At 34.1% G+C, this 16428-nt stretch overlaps 1 protein-coding gene across 3 annotated transcripts in view; it reads left to right on the forward strand.

The window, feature by feature from the left end:
- Positions 1–16428, forward strand: part of LOC144437657 (solute carrier family 12 member 4-like) — an 80951-nt gene that overhangs the window by 17623 nt on the left and 46900 nt on the right. For all 3 annotated transcript variants that reach the window (XM_078126650.1, XM_078126651.1, XM_078126653.1), the window contains 3 exons: positions 3156–3262; positions 5404–5529; positions 7208–7354. In XM_078126650.1, coding sequence (XP_077982776.1) covers positions 3156–3262; positions 5404–5529; positions 7208–7354 — 380 coding nt within the window. The remainder of the gene's footprint in view (positions 1–3155; positions 3263–5403; positions 5530–7207; positions 7355–16428) is intronic.

Consider the following 16428-nt stretch of genomic DNA (forward strand, 5'->3'; position numbering starts at 1 on the left):
TTGTAACCATGGTAACAAACACTTTCAGCTTTGTTATCACATTAAGTCCAAATTATTTACAGTGAAAATGAAATTTTTGAAATCTCTGTCATGTGCAAGTGTTATAAGTTTCTCAATCATTGTCATTTGATCTATGACTCCACTGCACCTGCACCTGTACATGCTTGTAATGACCTTTTGGAGGATCTGGCTCAATTATAGTATTGAGTTTGAATGGCTGTAACCATTACAATGTTCAAGCTAGTGGAACAAGCACCACGGTATGTGTCACAGATTCAATGACAGATCTCGGAGGCTACTTTCCATCATGCTATTTCAAGAATACTCTTACAATTGGAAGTGTTGGGTTCCATTTTTCCATATGATAATACACTTCATTACAATGTCAAGAAATTAGACTGTCTATTGTCTTCTAAGATTGTCAGATCAAGTTGTGAAAGATATCTTTGTAAGGTGAGCGATGGTGCCAAATCTAATGAAATACTCAATCAGAACATGAGCCCTTAGAATTACAAGTGTGTGAACGCCTCATGGGATGTCATTATCTTTGGATACCTTATCCACTACCTGGCTTTGCACAACTAAACTGAAGAGAATTCAAACTGCAGATTTTGTCATGTCATGAAAGTTGTCAATTCAGCAATCTTGTAGGTCATCTATATACATAGAATAATCTGGCTGTAAAGAATTGTCACAATTACCAGCTTTGTCCCCAGGGTGGCTAGATAGGCTGACTTTTACAAATTGCAGTGGGCTTGTATATAGTGTTCATTTGTACATCCACTCTGTAGTGCCTGGTATGTCTAACTACATCATCGTTCTGATCTGAGCCAGGGATAATAATTGTAAAGCGCTTTGGTTTGAGAACGGATTGGGAAAGCACTATATAAGAACCCAACATTATTATTAGTAGTAGTAGTATTATTAGTAGTAGTAGTAGTATTTGTAAGATATGCAAATTGATAATACATGGTATATTTTGTGTAATGAAAATACTTTTTAGAACAACTGAACTGAGGTTTAGTACTGCTTATGGCACGGTGAAATGTCTGTCTCTATCTGTGTGTGTGTGTGTGTGTGTGTGTGTGTGTGTGTGTGTGTGTAAATGACTTAAAAGTCAAAAAACACGAGAGCGATTGCTTTGTTATTTTGTGGGGACATTACTTACGGTGTTAGATGGAAAATTGAAATGAAAATGGTCGCCTCAGGGGTGTGATTCTTGGCATGAGAGAATGCTTTAAGAATGAAAGGTTATTGTTTATTGATGTCATGAAATCATGAAAAGCTAAATGTGGTCCCTATCTTTAAATCAGGAGACAATCCTAATGTGGTTAACAGCTACAGACCAGTTCAAAGTATTCGAAATCTTGTTCTACATGTGAAACACAGTCTTTCTGTTAGTCAGCATGGGTTTATGGACAAACGTTCTATCCAAACTAACCTAGTTGAATACATGGATTTCCTTACCAATGTCACTAACTAATAATCATGGTTAGACTTAGCCATAAACTACTTCTGTGTATTAAATTAGAGCATTTTGGCTTCCACCGGTCAATGTTAAACTGGCTAAGATGTTATATGGCTAGCAGGCAGCAGTTATATGGCTATCATGGAGGAGCAATCCTCCCCTGGAATCGTGTAACATCTGGTGTCCCCCAGGGGTCAATTCTTGGTCTGTTTTTGTTCACAATTTTTAGCAAGGATATGCCTGTCTGCCCATAAACATTCTTTATGTCCACTCTATGCTGATGATGCTAAGATTTACAAGTCTATTGAAAACAGGGAGGATTATGTCTTCCTTCAAGAAGACCTTTCTCATCTGTATCATTTATGTCTCGATTGGAAGATGGTACTGAATATCAATAAATGCTGTATTTTGCAAGATTGTTATCTCAAGTCCACCTGGTGAGATTGATTTTTAGCACAACTAAACTGATAACGTTCAGTAGTGCTACAATCATTGACAATGTATAGTCATTATGCGGTGTCCATCTGTCTGTCTGTGTATGTGTGTGGACATCTTAAACTCGAAACTGCTAGACTGATTGCCTTGGTATCTTGTGGGCTCATTGCTTGTGGTGTCTGCATGTAGTTGGGAAATTGTTCAAAGCAAAATGATCACATTACAGGTGTGTGATTTGGGTCAAATCATGTCATTTTTGGTCAAAAAACTTAAACTTAAAAGCTTCTGAGCAGATTGATCTGAAATTTGGTGGGAACATTCTTATGGATGTGTCAATTGAGATTTGATCATGACATCATGATCATATCAGTGATATGCATATGACAAATAAAAATTTGATTTTTTAGTAAAAAATCTTTAATTAATAAAATATGTGGCTGATTAGGCAGAAATTCACAGGGATTTCTCTTGGTATATACAGATCTAGGGATATTAATTATGTGATGATCCCATCAGTGATATGCAAATTAGGCCTTAAAACAGGATGACAAGGTTCAGTAGTGCTATACATTGTAGTATAGGCATGGTGCGGTGTCTGTCAGTCTGCCTGTCTGCATATGTGTGTGTGTGTGTGTGTGTGTGTGTGTGTGTGTGTGTGTGTGTGTGTGTGTGTGTGTGGACAACTTAAACTCAAAAAATGTTGGACTGTTGTTTTGGTATTTGGTGTGGACACTACTTGTATCTAGATATTTACTAAAACCTTAACATTTCTAGCTATTGCCTTAAAGAATGTGTGTACCAAATTTTGTTTCAATATTGAGCAAGCCATTTTCAAGAAAATAGTGACAGACAGAAAAATGCACAGGCAGGCACCAACACACACACACACACACACACACACACACACACACACACACACACACACACACACACACACACAGATGGACATCACTAAAACACAACCTTTCCTACACAGAAAGGAAAAACATATGTACATGTATTATGTATATTGTAGGTCCATTATGTGCCTTAGCCAAAATTGAGGCTCTAAGTACAATATACAATGTACACACTTCAAAATTAAAGGTGTTTTATCCCCATATGTATATGTATGTACATGTATCCCACATTTTCATGTTTAGGTACACATGTGTGATGCAAGTACAGTTGGTTGGTCCTGGCTGTCCTGTAGGTAATGTTACTGTACGTACAGAGAATTTTGAAATCAATTTCAGATTTTTATTAATTTTAGGTGAAAATGGTCATGATTGTAGTGAGACGTCACCGTTCATGGGAGATAGTGATGTGGAGAAAGGGGATATGGAAAACACGGAGGAAAAAAACCTGGCACTTTATGAGGTGAAAATACATTAATTTATATGTATACATACATCCATATATACATGCAGACATGAATATAGAATGTAAGAAGGTCCATCATCAATTTAAAGACTGGTTCTAAAAATCTGAAAAATGTCACTTTTGCAATATTTGATTCATGTTTTTAATATACCAATTACTGCATTCTGAATGTCTTTTTAGTGTTTTTAGGTTCAGTAGTGCTATAGGCATGGTGAAATGTGTGTGTGTGTGTGTGTGTGTAAACGACTTGAAGTCAAAAACCGCCAGACCAATTGGTTTGGTATTTGGTGGGGATGTTACTGTAGATGGAAAAGATGATGTTCAAATGAAAATGATCTTATCACAGATGTGTGTTTTGGGTAAAAAAAAATGTGATTTCTGGTCAAAAAAACTTGATCTCCAAAACTGGCTTGAAATTTGATGGGAATGTTCTTGGGGTGTTTAGTGTAAAAGTAGTTCATGACACAATGATCCCATCAGAATATGCAAATTAGGGCTAATTAAAGTCTATAATTCCAAAATTACTGAGCAGATGTGGCTGAGATGTGATGGGAACATTTTAAGGGGTGATTAGATTAAGATGTATTCTAGATATGATGATCTCATTAGTGATATGCAAATAGGGCTAAAAGCGTCTTTTTGTAATTCCATGATTTGACTGAAATTTGGTGGGAGCGTTCTCAGGGGGTTTTTACTTTAAGAATTGTTCTTGATGTGATGGTCCCATCAGTGATATGCAAATTAGGGCTAAAATGTGTCTTTTTGGTCAAAACACGGTAATTCAAAACTACTGAGCAGATTGGGATGATATGTAATGGGGATGCATATAGGGATGTGTACATGAAGATGTAGTCACTATATGATCATCAGCAATATGCAAATTACGTCTGAAATATCAATTTTGGTCAAAAACTTGTATCTTTAAAAACTACGTGGTGAATGGGGCTGAAAATTGGTAGGGATGTTTCTGGAGGTGTTATCTGCAGTTTTTGTTCAAAAACATTTTGACACAACTGGCCCTAGCAGCCATGGCCCTGCCCTTAGCAACAGTGAAGTGATAATGCATATGCAAGGATAACAACAGACAGGTAGGCAAGTGACTAAAGAATAAAAAATGTATGTAAATATGCCTAGCAACGAGACCACACCCATGGCAACATCCAAATGATGGTTTATATTGCAAAGATGAAAACTGGGAAGGGTAGACAAGTGAATAAAGATTCCGAAAATGTATGCAAATATGCCTAGCAACAAAACAACATCCATAGCAACAGCCAAATACAGTTGTGCTACATTGCCATTGGCACAATTTTTTTGAGATGGGGAGGGCACGATAAGGGGAATCTCCCTCCTGTCGTAGAAAATTTTGACAAATTACAGTTGTTCAGGAGCCACTTCAATTCAAGGCTCCAAAATGACACTTATTTAGTCATTTTTCAACATGACTCCACCCCCCCCCCCCACCCCACTTCTAGTGTTATTCTCAAAATGATCCTCACCCCCACCCCCTACCAAAAACACACCTCCCCCTCCCAGTTAGTTAAAAAATACCTGCCTCCTTAGCACAACTGAACCCAGGTTCAGTAGTTCAGTAGTGCCATAGTGAAATGTGTGTAAAATGAGTTAAAGTTGAAAACCACTGGACCAATTGCCTTGGTATTTGATTGAGACATTACTTAGGGTGTGTAGATGAAAAGTTATTCAAATAAAAATGATCGCATCAGAGATGTGTGTTGTGGGTCAAAAAGTGCCAAAAAGTCAATGACGAACTGTAAAAGATGATCCCTTGAAACACATCAAAGTTGTTAGATCAAATGTCCTCTTTACACCAAAAAAAATAATGCCAAATAAAACAAAATAACATAACTTCCCCTTATGGGAAGTAAAAATGCACTTCCAGCTTACATTATTTCTGTGGGCTTCACATGTGTACAGTCAGATTTACAATTTTACAATATCTAGCTATACATGCATGAAGCCCAGAGAATAAGCTGAGCTGAAAGTGTAGTACCACATTACTTGTGACTAACTATATATTTAGGCTTAATACTCATACAGCACTAGCTTTTTTGTATCCTAGATTTTAGATATATGTATACAAACTTGAAACTTTTCTTGTGTGTATGAATTAATTTCAGGATGAGATGCAAGTAAGACCCAAAATATCAACACTACTGAGTAGTTTAGTCAACTACAATCCTTTCCCACAAAAATCTATAGAAAATGAAGAACAAGAAGTACCTAAAAGGAAGCAATCAAAAAAGGTATGTTATTATTGATGGTAATATAACTATTTTACCCCTTTAATCTTGTACTTGGGTATAATCTTGAATGTTTTGCTCTTCCTTTTGTTCTTACAACTGGTTTAATTTGTAACTGGGGGGGGGGGGGGGGGTTCATTGTGTTCAGATGTTTGAAGCTCCTAACTATCTTTTTATTCCCATACTACCTAGCCCAGTATACAGTAGGCCTTTTCTCAGCCAGATTTGTGAATTCTTATTACTATATTTTAGACACACATTGCCAAAATTTAATTTTCTTGGTCCCCCTAAACATAAAAAAGTACAGCACCAGAAATTTTCATCACAAACAGAATATTTTTGAAAGGGCTGGCAGCTTGGAATTAACAATGTTTAGTTTTCTGATGTTCTGTCAAAAGGGCTAGTGAAATGAGTCCTTTTGGTGGAAAAACAAAGTACTGTGTGATGTATATAATAAATAACCAAGTTCCCCAGATTCATAATTTGGTCCAAATTCATTTTAGAATACCTACCATTCCATCTTCTAGTATATGTAGTAAATTTAAACTAGTGGAGCACACACACACAATGTATAGAAGTAAATATTTGAAGGAAATTGAAGTACAAGTACAACATGAACTTACCTCTCAGTTTTTGTAGAGTTGAAGAAATATCAAATAATTGTAAAGATTTCAAACTAAATCTTTTTGGAAAGTTAACTGTTTTTTAGTATAATTGTACTGTGATTTTGTTAAGGGCAGTATTACAGTGGGCAAAATCTACCATGCATTTTACATGGGTTCTCTACTGAATTTATACTACATAGTATGGCAGACTATGCAAGCTTAAAAGGGGACCACCACTCTAGAAAATAAAGGCATTTTTGTAAACTTTGGGTTGTAAAGAGTCATTTTATGATTTTACATCACTTATATTACGTGCGATTGTTGAGAAATACAAAGTGAAAATTGTTTAGTGGTAGCACTAGTCACCAACATTTTACATGTTGACTTATTTATATTTATTTATTTATTTATTAATTTGTCTTTCATATACATTTAATCATTTCATTGCAAAAACACTTCTTCCAAAGATCCCTGTTGTGCAAGATGTACAAACAAACAAAAGAAAACAAAGAAGAGAAAAAGAAACTGGGTAAAAGTTTAGAAAAGATACAGTTGATGTCAGTGATGTTGATTTGAATACCTATAGACTTGATGTCAGTAATGTAGATTTGAATACCTGTAGACTTGATGTCAGAAATATTGCTTTAGTGTTAAGTTTGTCTCAGCATTGTGTCTTTTTAGCATCATGTGTTTTGTATCGTTTAATGCGTTACATCAATTCTATCTTTTATTTTTACTTTTCACTTGCATTTTCTGAGCTACGTTTTATTCATTGCTGTTTTCTTTCCAATCTTTTGTTTTCAATATTATTCACCTCTTTTTAGGAGTGCACATGGAAAACCAATTTCCGACACATTTTTATGCAAATGGCAATAAAGTTATACTAATATTATTATTATTATTTATTTATTTATTTATTTATTTATTTATTTATGTATTTGAATACGTACAGATTTGATGTTAGAAATATTGATTTGAATACTTATAGACTTGATGTCAGAACAGTAAAAGTACAATGTAAATTCTAATGATTTTACTAATTAACATGTTTTCCTTTCATTTGTCTCTTTTTCCAGGCCACAAAAATGGGAACCATTATGGGTGTTTATCTTCCATGTCTTCAGAACATTCTTGGTGTAATTTTGTTTTTACGTTTGACATGGATTGTTGGTAATGCTGGTGTATTGGAGAGTTTCTTTATTGTATTGATATGTTGTTGTACGGTAAGTATGCATACATTCCAAAACTCCCTTGTCTCATAGAAAATAGATCATAATCTTTCCTTGTCTCTTAGCAGAGTCTAAAAAGATCAATACTGCCAATGAGAAATACTATTAACCCATTGCCGCCCAGAACACCTGAACGTGTGTTGGACACTTCTTGCTTTTGAAGGAGTATTTACCACCCATGATATCTTAAAACATTTTATGTCTAACTGGCTGCATAGTTAACATATTGCCTAATTATGAAAAAAAAATTCATTAATTATGCAAACTAAGATTATAAACTACATCATTAAGCTTTAAAGCACACGTCATGACATGCACTTCTTTACCATCAATACATATACTAAATTATCTGACATTTAAAAGCTTGCATTCTAAAGATATTGCCTAATCATCGAAAATGATTATTTATACATCAAACACATGAGATATGTTATGGTTGATGTGTATACCAAGGTAAATTGAATATGAAGTTTAATTACCGAAAGTCTTAATCATGCAAATTATTCATTAAAACTAAAAACTATACCAACAAGCTTTATGTGCTTTAGTCATGGTTGATGTATGTGCCAAATTATCTGGAATTTGAAATGTGTATTCTTAAGTTATAGCTTAATTACCCCAAATCATTAATTATGCAAATTACTCATTAAAACTGAGAACTATACCAACAGGCTTTATAGGTGATATGTGAATTGTTATGGTTGATATATGTACCACTTTATATGAAATTTGAAGCTTTATAGGAATTATCAAAAGTTATTATTTATGCAAATTACGCATCACAAGTATAAACTACATGAAAACACGTGTGTTTTGTTGTGGTTGATGAGGGTACCAAATTACATGAAATTTGGTGTTTGCATTCTTAGGATATAGCCTAATTACCAAAATTCATTAGTTAATTTGTGGTCCAGCCAGAAGTTTAAATTTATTTTTTTTGTTTACTCTTCAGTTGTCGATATATTTACTTAACTAATTTCTTTTCCTCACGTGATATGTAAATTTTGTTTTCTTTTTGACCTCTGGCAAATAAATATGTAGCTACACATACTTGTGCTCTTTATTATGTTTGATTTATGATGTACCAAAATAATGAAATTTGAAGCTTTCATTCTAAAGATATAATTAATTAAATTGATGTACAAATTAATTATTAAGACTAAAGCTTTTTAGGGTATGCATGCTTTAATATGGTTGATGTATTTGCAAAATTATATGGAATTTGAAGTGTGCTTTCCCAAGATACAAAATGTGTAGCTTAATTACTGAAGATCATTGATTATTCAAATTACTCATTAAAAGTAAAAGCTATGTCAGCGAACTTTATAGGACATGTGTGCCTTTTAGTGGTTGATGTATGTACCAAATTATATGAAATTGAAGGTTCCAATCTTAAGATATCACCTAATTATCAAACATCATTAATTATGCAAATTACTCATTAAAAGTATAAAACTAAATATTATGCCAACAAGCTTTATAGGACATATGTGCTTATTGTGGTTGATGCATATACCAAATTTTGTGGAATTGAAGAGTGCATTCTGTATATATGGCTTAAAGTTGCCATATGGATGAGAATTTGGTATTTATTTTGGGTTTTTATTTGATAAAACAGCTTCACTATGTTTTTCTACTTGAAAAAATAAAGCAAAAGAACATATACCAAGTCCATGTTCATAACTCAATACATTGCAAAAAGATGCAAAAAGTGTAAAAGGTTTGTTATTGTACGTACAATAACAAACATTTTACACATTGTTCAGTGTTTTGCTGTTTATTGAGATGTGAACATGGACTTGGTATATGTTATTTCACATTATTTTTTCAAGTAGTAAAACATAGTGAAGCTGTTTTATCAAATAAAAATCCAAAATAAATACCAAATTCCCATCCATATGGCCACTTTAATAATTACTGAAAATCATTAATTATGCTAATTACACATTAATAAAACTAAAAAGCTATGCCAACTGGCTTTATAAGATGTGTGCTTTGTTATGGTAGATGTATGTACTAAATGTTGCAGAATTTAAGTGTGCATTCTGTAGATATAGTTTAATGACTGAAAATCATTAATTATGCAAATTTATCATTAAAATAAAAACTACATCAACAAACGTTATAGGACATATGTGCTGTTATTGTTAACTCATGTACCAAATTATATTGAATTTGAGGAATGCATTCTTAAGACATGGACACACACACACACACACACACACACACACACACACAGAGGCAAAAGCTTAACATAACTTTCCCTTATGGGAGGTAAAAATACAAGGATGTGAAATGTGGCTTGAAATGTGGTCACTAAACAGCGAACAAAGAGAGAACGATAGACAGGTCTGCTGATTACTACAGTTAATCAGACAAAAGAGGGTGCCAAGGTTACTATATATGCAAATTAGTCTTAGTATTCTTCTCTCATTGTTCGCTGTTAGTGACCACATGTTAGTGACCACATGAGACAAAAAAATCTCCAAAGGGACTGGTGGCAGTCTATTTCAAATTTACAAATAAGTAAGAATTCAAATGTTGTGTAAGAGTAGATCCATTAGTTGTATGCAGTAAAATAGACGTGAGCTAAAAATGTTTTCCCACGGTGGGTGATTCCAAACATAAACAAACGTAAACAAACAAAATAGTGACATCTTCAACTTTGATGTAATCACGTATGGCCATATAATGTCTTTCAAAATAAAAATATCCATACTCAAATGATACTATTTATGAGCGTACACTAAATTACAAATTGACAACCATATACTGTACAGGTACATGGACATCATTTTGCAAAAGTATTGCCAACATGACTAGGTCACCCACTATGTATATGCTACATGTACTACACTAACATACAGGGTTTTACATCAATTTTGGGTTATGGGGGTTCTTGGGACCCAGGGTCTGAAAATTTGGGGGTCCCACCTGCAAATCTGGGGGTCATTCACAAAATCAAGAAATTAATGTCTATGAAATAAGGAAATAGTATACTGGAGAGATCAAAATAAGCAAGAACAGAATTAAGTTCATTTGAATGAAATTGAAAAGGCAAATGAAAATACAAATAAATATTACTTAAGTTTAATGCCAGTCTTTATTCATCCATGATGCGATAAGAACAACTTTGTTATACTGTAATACATGTACATTTTTTGGGTAGTTTGTACTTTACATTCTGCTTCAAGGAAGTCAAAGTCATCTATGACAGGGCCAACCAGTTTAATAAACATTAACCTGTTTAGTCTAAGAGGATTCAGTCTATTTCTGGCCCTTTGTTTGATTGCATTCTGTACTGAGAATCCTCTCTCACAATGTGCTGATGACACTGGTATAACAAGAGCAATTTGACCTAGTATGACAAAGTCAGGATACTCATCCTTAACATCTGTGATTATTACCTTAATAATAAGTATATTCAATTCCAGCAGCAGTGCAATTAGTTATCTGCTCGTTACTAAAGAAGTTATGCTCACAATCATTCACATATTAAAGCATTTTTCTGAAACCTCTAGAGAACCTAAACTACCACCAAACTTATATTTCAAAATGTTTATGAAAATTTACTCCAATATGTAATGAAATGTGATGATCATTGAAACATTTCACCAAAGCAGGCTAACAGGGTCAGTAGACTGGGCATGTGAATGTCACCTGACAATAGAGTCTCACAAAGTGCATAGCAGGCTGTGTTCTTTTTTTCGTGTATTTTCTTTGAATTCCTATGGGCATGGGCAAATGATCAATTGGTTATTACCCGATATAACCTCTTCATTCGTCGTATCTCTGGTCATGCCGTTTCTGCAATGTGACAATTATCGTACCACTCATACTATGCAGAAATGGCACTCATAGTGAGCAAAGAGATTATATTGGGTAATGACATCATTTTATTGAGAAATATTACTGATAAATTATTACCTAATTATTGGCCTGAACATTGAATGTCATCTTTATGCTATAGGTAGATAATGTGGAATGCAGAATTGCTGTTAAAGGTAGTACATATATTCAACACTAAATTTCTGTACATTAAGATTTACCATCCGATTCCTATAAATTTACTTTGCCACCCACCACATTTCTATGATATATTGTTTAACGGTTTGAAGAGACCTGTAAGGTTATCTTGCTAGAGGTACTTACCTGAAAGGGAATATTTACAGACATGATATGAAAATAATGTGAAGAATGAAAATTTATTGCATCTATTAGCATGACATATATAGTACACATCATTATCACTTGAATTAGACATATTTTGAAAATGTTCAATATAACTCTCTGTAGAGAGTGAAATGCAGCAGATTGATCTAGAATTCTATTTGTTGTTTGCATCCATGTGATTATTACCTCACTATTACAGGCCAAAGTTACTTCATTCTGTATAATATTGATCAATTTGATTAAAACCTGAACAAGGCAAGGCTGCTGTGTTTGCCCTTTGCCCTTTGCCCTATTGTGTTCATATGTCATACAAGACAATACACCTGAAATCTGTAAAACGGTAAATAAAACAATTAAGTCTTAATTTGTCATGATAAATTCTGATCAGCACATCGACATCAACAATTTTTTGCTAAATAATTGTAATTTGGTTACATTTTGATATTATTTTTTTAATATTACCTTGGGTATCTGGTTGGGAAATTGTTAAAATCAAAATGATCTTACCACCGGTGTGTGATTTGGGTAAAAAATGTGATTTTTGGTCAAAATACTTAAACTCAAAAACTACAGGGCAGATCTCTGAAATTTGGTGGGGACATTCTTAAGGGTGTTTAGATTAAGAAATGTTCACGACATGATGATCCCATCAGTGATGTGCAAATTAGGGCAAACAGTGTTTCTTTTGGGTCAAAAATCTTTAATTCCAAAACTACTAAGCAGATTGGGATGCGCCTGGGGGTGTATAGATGAAGAAATATAAAGCATATAATGATTTCATCAGTGATACGCAAATTATGTGTGAATTTTGGTCAAAACGTATATCTCAAAAAGTACTTGTTCAATAAGACTGAAACTTTGTGAGCTGTTTCTAGAAGTGTTATTCTGCAGATTTTCTTCAAAACATTTTGGCACAATTGGCCCTAGAAACCATGACCACACCCTTAGCAACTACCAAATGGTAGTATATTTTGGTTAAATAACAACATCATCTGGTTGCAAGTGAGTAAACATTCAAAAAATATATGCAAATACCCCTAGCAGTCATGACCACGGCCATAGCAACAGCAAAACAGCTGTGGTGTATTTCACAAAGATAACAAGGTTTCTGAGACAAATGAAGAAACATTCAAAAAGTGATTCTTAGAAAAATGAACATTCAAAAAGTGTATGCAAATATACCTAGCAACAAGACCATGCCCATAACAACAGCCAAATGAGCACATATATTGCAAAGATAACATCAGAGATTCATAGACAAGCGAATGGACATTCCAAAAATATGTAAATATGCCTAGCAACAATACCACACCCATAGCAACAGCCAATAGCCATTTGTAGTATATTGCAAAAATAACAACAGGGTTGATAGGCAACTGGATAATCATTCAGCAAATGAATACCTATATTTAGAAAATCCAAGACGGTTAAGAAGATTTTTGCTCAACAAATTTGTGTGGGAAAATGCAGGGTAGTGAAAAAAAAATGGAAAAGTCTTTTGCTCAACATTTGTTGTTTTAGTAAGATAACTATGAGATAGTGAAGAAGTTAAGAATTATACATTTCAGTTGAGCTGTGTTTGTATGGAGTTTTACTGGATATGAAGCTGAAGTATTGATTTTCTAGAAAGAGATTACATCTATGGAATATTTGAAAAGCTAAACGTTAACAGAAAACTATTAGGCTAAGAGTAATTGAAAGCTAACACCACTAGGTACCATAATAGATATATTCAGAAGTTTAAAATTACTGAATTGGTAATTGGAAAGACCTTATCTGATGTGTCCTGTGTAGGGTTAAACTAGCAATCACAGACTTTGGATAAAATAACTCATCCAGTCTAATTGGTCAGATTTTGTCCAGTTTTTTGAAAGGAGACATACTTTAAATGTAAATATTGTGATGAGATGTATTACTCCTTAAAAGACAGAAAAGTTTTCTCAGGGTAAAAAACCACAGAAATATGGATGATAGGGCTCATAGATGGCCGGATGAAACTGCATGCCTTTGAGGCTGCGTGAAACTTAAAGATCTGAGACATAAAAAACTTTGTCCCCAAGTCTACTATTTACACATCTTTGATATTACTTTGAATATAGAAGATGGGGCTAAGATGATTCACCCAGTGCGCACCCCAGTGAACCTACTGTATACAAATTTTAATGTAAAATCAGGTCTGAATACCTCCTCTGTTCCATGTCATGCATCAATTGCCATACAGTTCATGAATAGCACAGTGACTATTAAACAGTACAGTGTATATGTCTATCCAGGTATAGGTTTTCAGTGAGACAGCTACTGTAGGTGCACTGCTGTGTGCTCTCAAATCAAAGACAACAATTTTGTTGTGGGTCAAAATATGAAAAGTGGCTTTCTTTCTTTCCGTGGACGGTGGCTTGGAAAACAAACAAAAGTATATATCGGTCTAACAGAGAACAACTTCAAACAGAGATACGCCAACCACAAACAGTCATTCAAACATGAAAAACACGAAAACAGCACAGAACTATCAAAACACATTTGGAAACTGAAAAGAAACAATGAGCCTTTTTCCGTATCCTGGTCCATCAACAAGAAAGCCCAAGCATACACCAATAAAACAAAACGATGCAACCTGTGTTTAACCGAAAAACTAACTATTATTAAAGCAGACAAAAGCTCCACACTAAACAAAAGAACTGAGTTGATATCCAAATGCCGACACGAGAATAAGTTTTATTTGTCCAGCTTCAATAGAGCATCTATCACCTAAACTATTAAACCCGTTAACTAACGGAACATCAAAGCCCAACATGGAACAACCCGCCAACACTTACTTGTCCGCACCCAATAACCCACACAATAACAACCAACACCTCCACACATACAACACCTACCCACCGACACAGACAATAGTGATGGTATTTCTATTGTCTACACTCTATATATACAGCATACCCAGAGAGTAGGCCTCAGAGTGTCTGATGATCGCAATATGCGTGAAACTCCGAGTTACACCCAAGAAAGAGTTCCAGTACTACCAAAACTATTACGCTCTGCCACTGCGGTATAGAGCACTGTCTTAGCAGATTGATACTCACCGAGTTATATATATATATATATATATATATATAATACCACAATAATTTATAGCGTCCATATCAGCAAAAGTATACTGTTTCATTTGCTAATTGACAACATTAGAAAGGCTACATGCTAGGTTTGTAAAGAAATAAACCAATTGACACAGTATACTTTTACACTTGATATGAATAAACAAGTGTAGCACATACAGAAAGTGCTTTACTTCAGTGTTACTCGTTGTAACATTAATCAAGTAGTCAGTGCAGTGATATGAATAGTGGGCTTGCAATGGACTGTCCTGTTGCAGCAGGAAATTGAAATGCTCAGCAGTTACTTAAGTTAGTATTCTAGTCTCATAGAAAACTGTAAATGTGACTTCCTGTGAAATAATCATGCTATTTCAGCTATGATGGTGACAGTGGTTTTGTAAAAATTTTCCAATGTGTAGCTTGCTTTATTTTCACACCTACGTAGGGCTCACATCAAAATTGCATTATTTCAATCATAATAAACTGCCTCCAATCTTTGATGACATTTGCAATAACTGTATTTGTGATATGGTTGCTTACCATATCCAACAAATAGACTGTATAATATATCAACCCTCAGAGAAAAATGTCAATTTGTGAATCATTATGTATATAATCCTCAATGGCATTACCATGAGATAACAAATGGTGATGTCACATAGATTATGAAATACTAAAAGTAGAGATAATGATACAATCAGCATTTTGGTTGGATAATCCACTAAAGTTAGCTAGCACTTACAATGTGTACTCTAAATCCTTAGGGAGACATTATCTAAGAAATGGCTGCACTAATAAACTGAAAGTATGTCATTGAAAATATCACTGCAGGATTTTGACCTCCTCTGTAATGTACATTACTTGCAAACTTACAGTTGTTCTGCTCCATTTCCGAAGCTTTTTGATATATTTTGTAAGCCATAAGTTGTTAATGGAAACAGCCAGATGTTTGCAGTGATGTAGTTTTGTAGTAGTGGTTGAAATATTGGTTTAAGAGTTGACATTGGAACTAAAGCTACTCAATAATTGAAAATCACTACATGTATATTGACAGAGTACTGTGTAAATAAGTCATACTATACAGTTATGGAAATTATGCACCTTTACCCTATACCCAAAGTACAGTGTTATGGTGTCAAAAGCACTTTGCTTTATGCATTTGCATTACTATCATTTCTCATCGCTGAATATTTTGAGAAAATTGTATTTTGCAAAATGTCATCAAATGTGAATACTCTTGGATCATTTTGACTATGATTTGTAAGTAAGGACAGTTTGCCTGATTCCAATGTAAAATAATTATGCCATTATTGAATTTTTGAATTTGGTCAAAAATTATTCTAAAATTTAAATTTAAAATCCAACTACTGGTAATGCAGGAAGTATAGAATTAGTTTTGGTACACTTGTACCATTGCAGTGAGGGTACTAGCACAATGCAAGATTTGTCACTATTAAAACACCCTACTTTCCACCAACATGAACCTTACTTTAATAGATACCATTTCTCATTTTCCTGGCACTATTTGTAAAAGTTAAAACATCACATATTTATATAACCTTTTGTGCATCTGGAAAAATTGAACTTAAAATTTCTTGTAGGTTGGAGTGGATTATTCCATGGAATGTTGTCATACCAGCATGTCATTGTATTGCATTTAAGAGGTCAGAGGATTATCAATATGATGCCTAGAATACCCACTGAAGAGCTTAGCAAAAAAAAAGTCATTTCATTATACCATAAGATTAATAGGAGTGATACGCATGTATTTTTGAATAGAAGAAGATATCAGACTAGTTGTAT

This window comes from Glandiceps talaboti, chromosome 7 (genome assembly GCF_964340395.1).
Source record: "Glandiceps talaboti chromosome 7, keGlaTala1.1, whole genome shotgun sequence".
In the NCBI taxonomy this organism is placed as follows: Eukaryota; Metazoa; Hemichordata; class Enteropneusta; family Spengelidae; genus Glandiceps; species Glandiceps talaboti.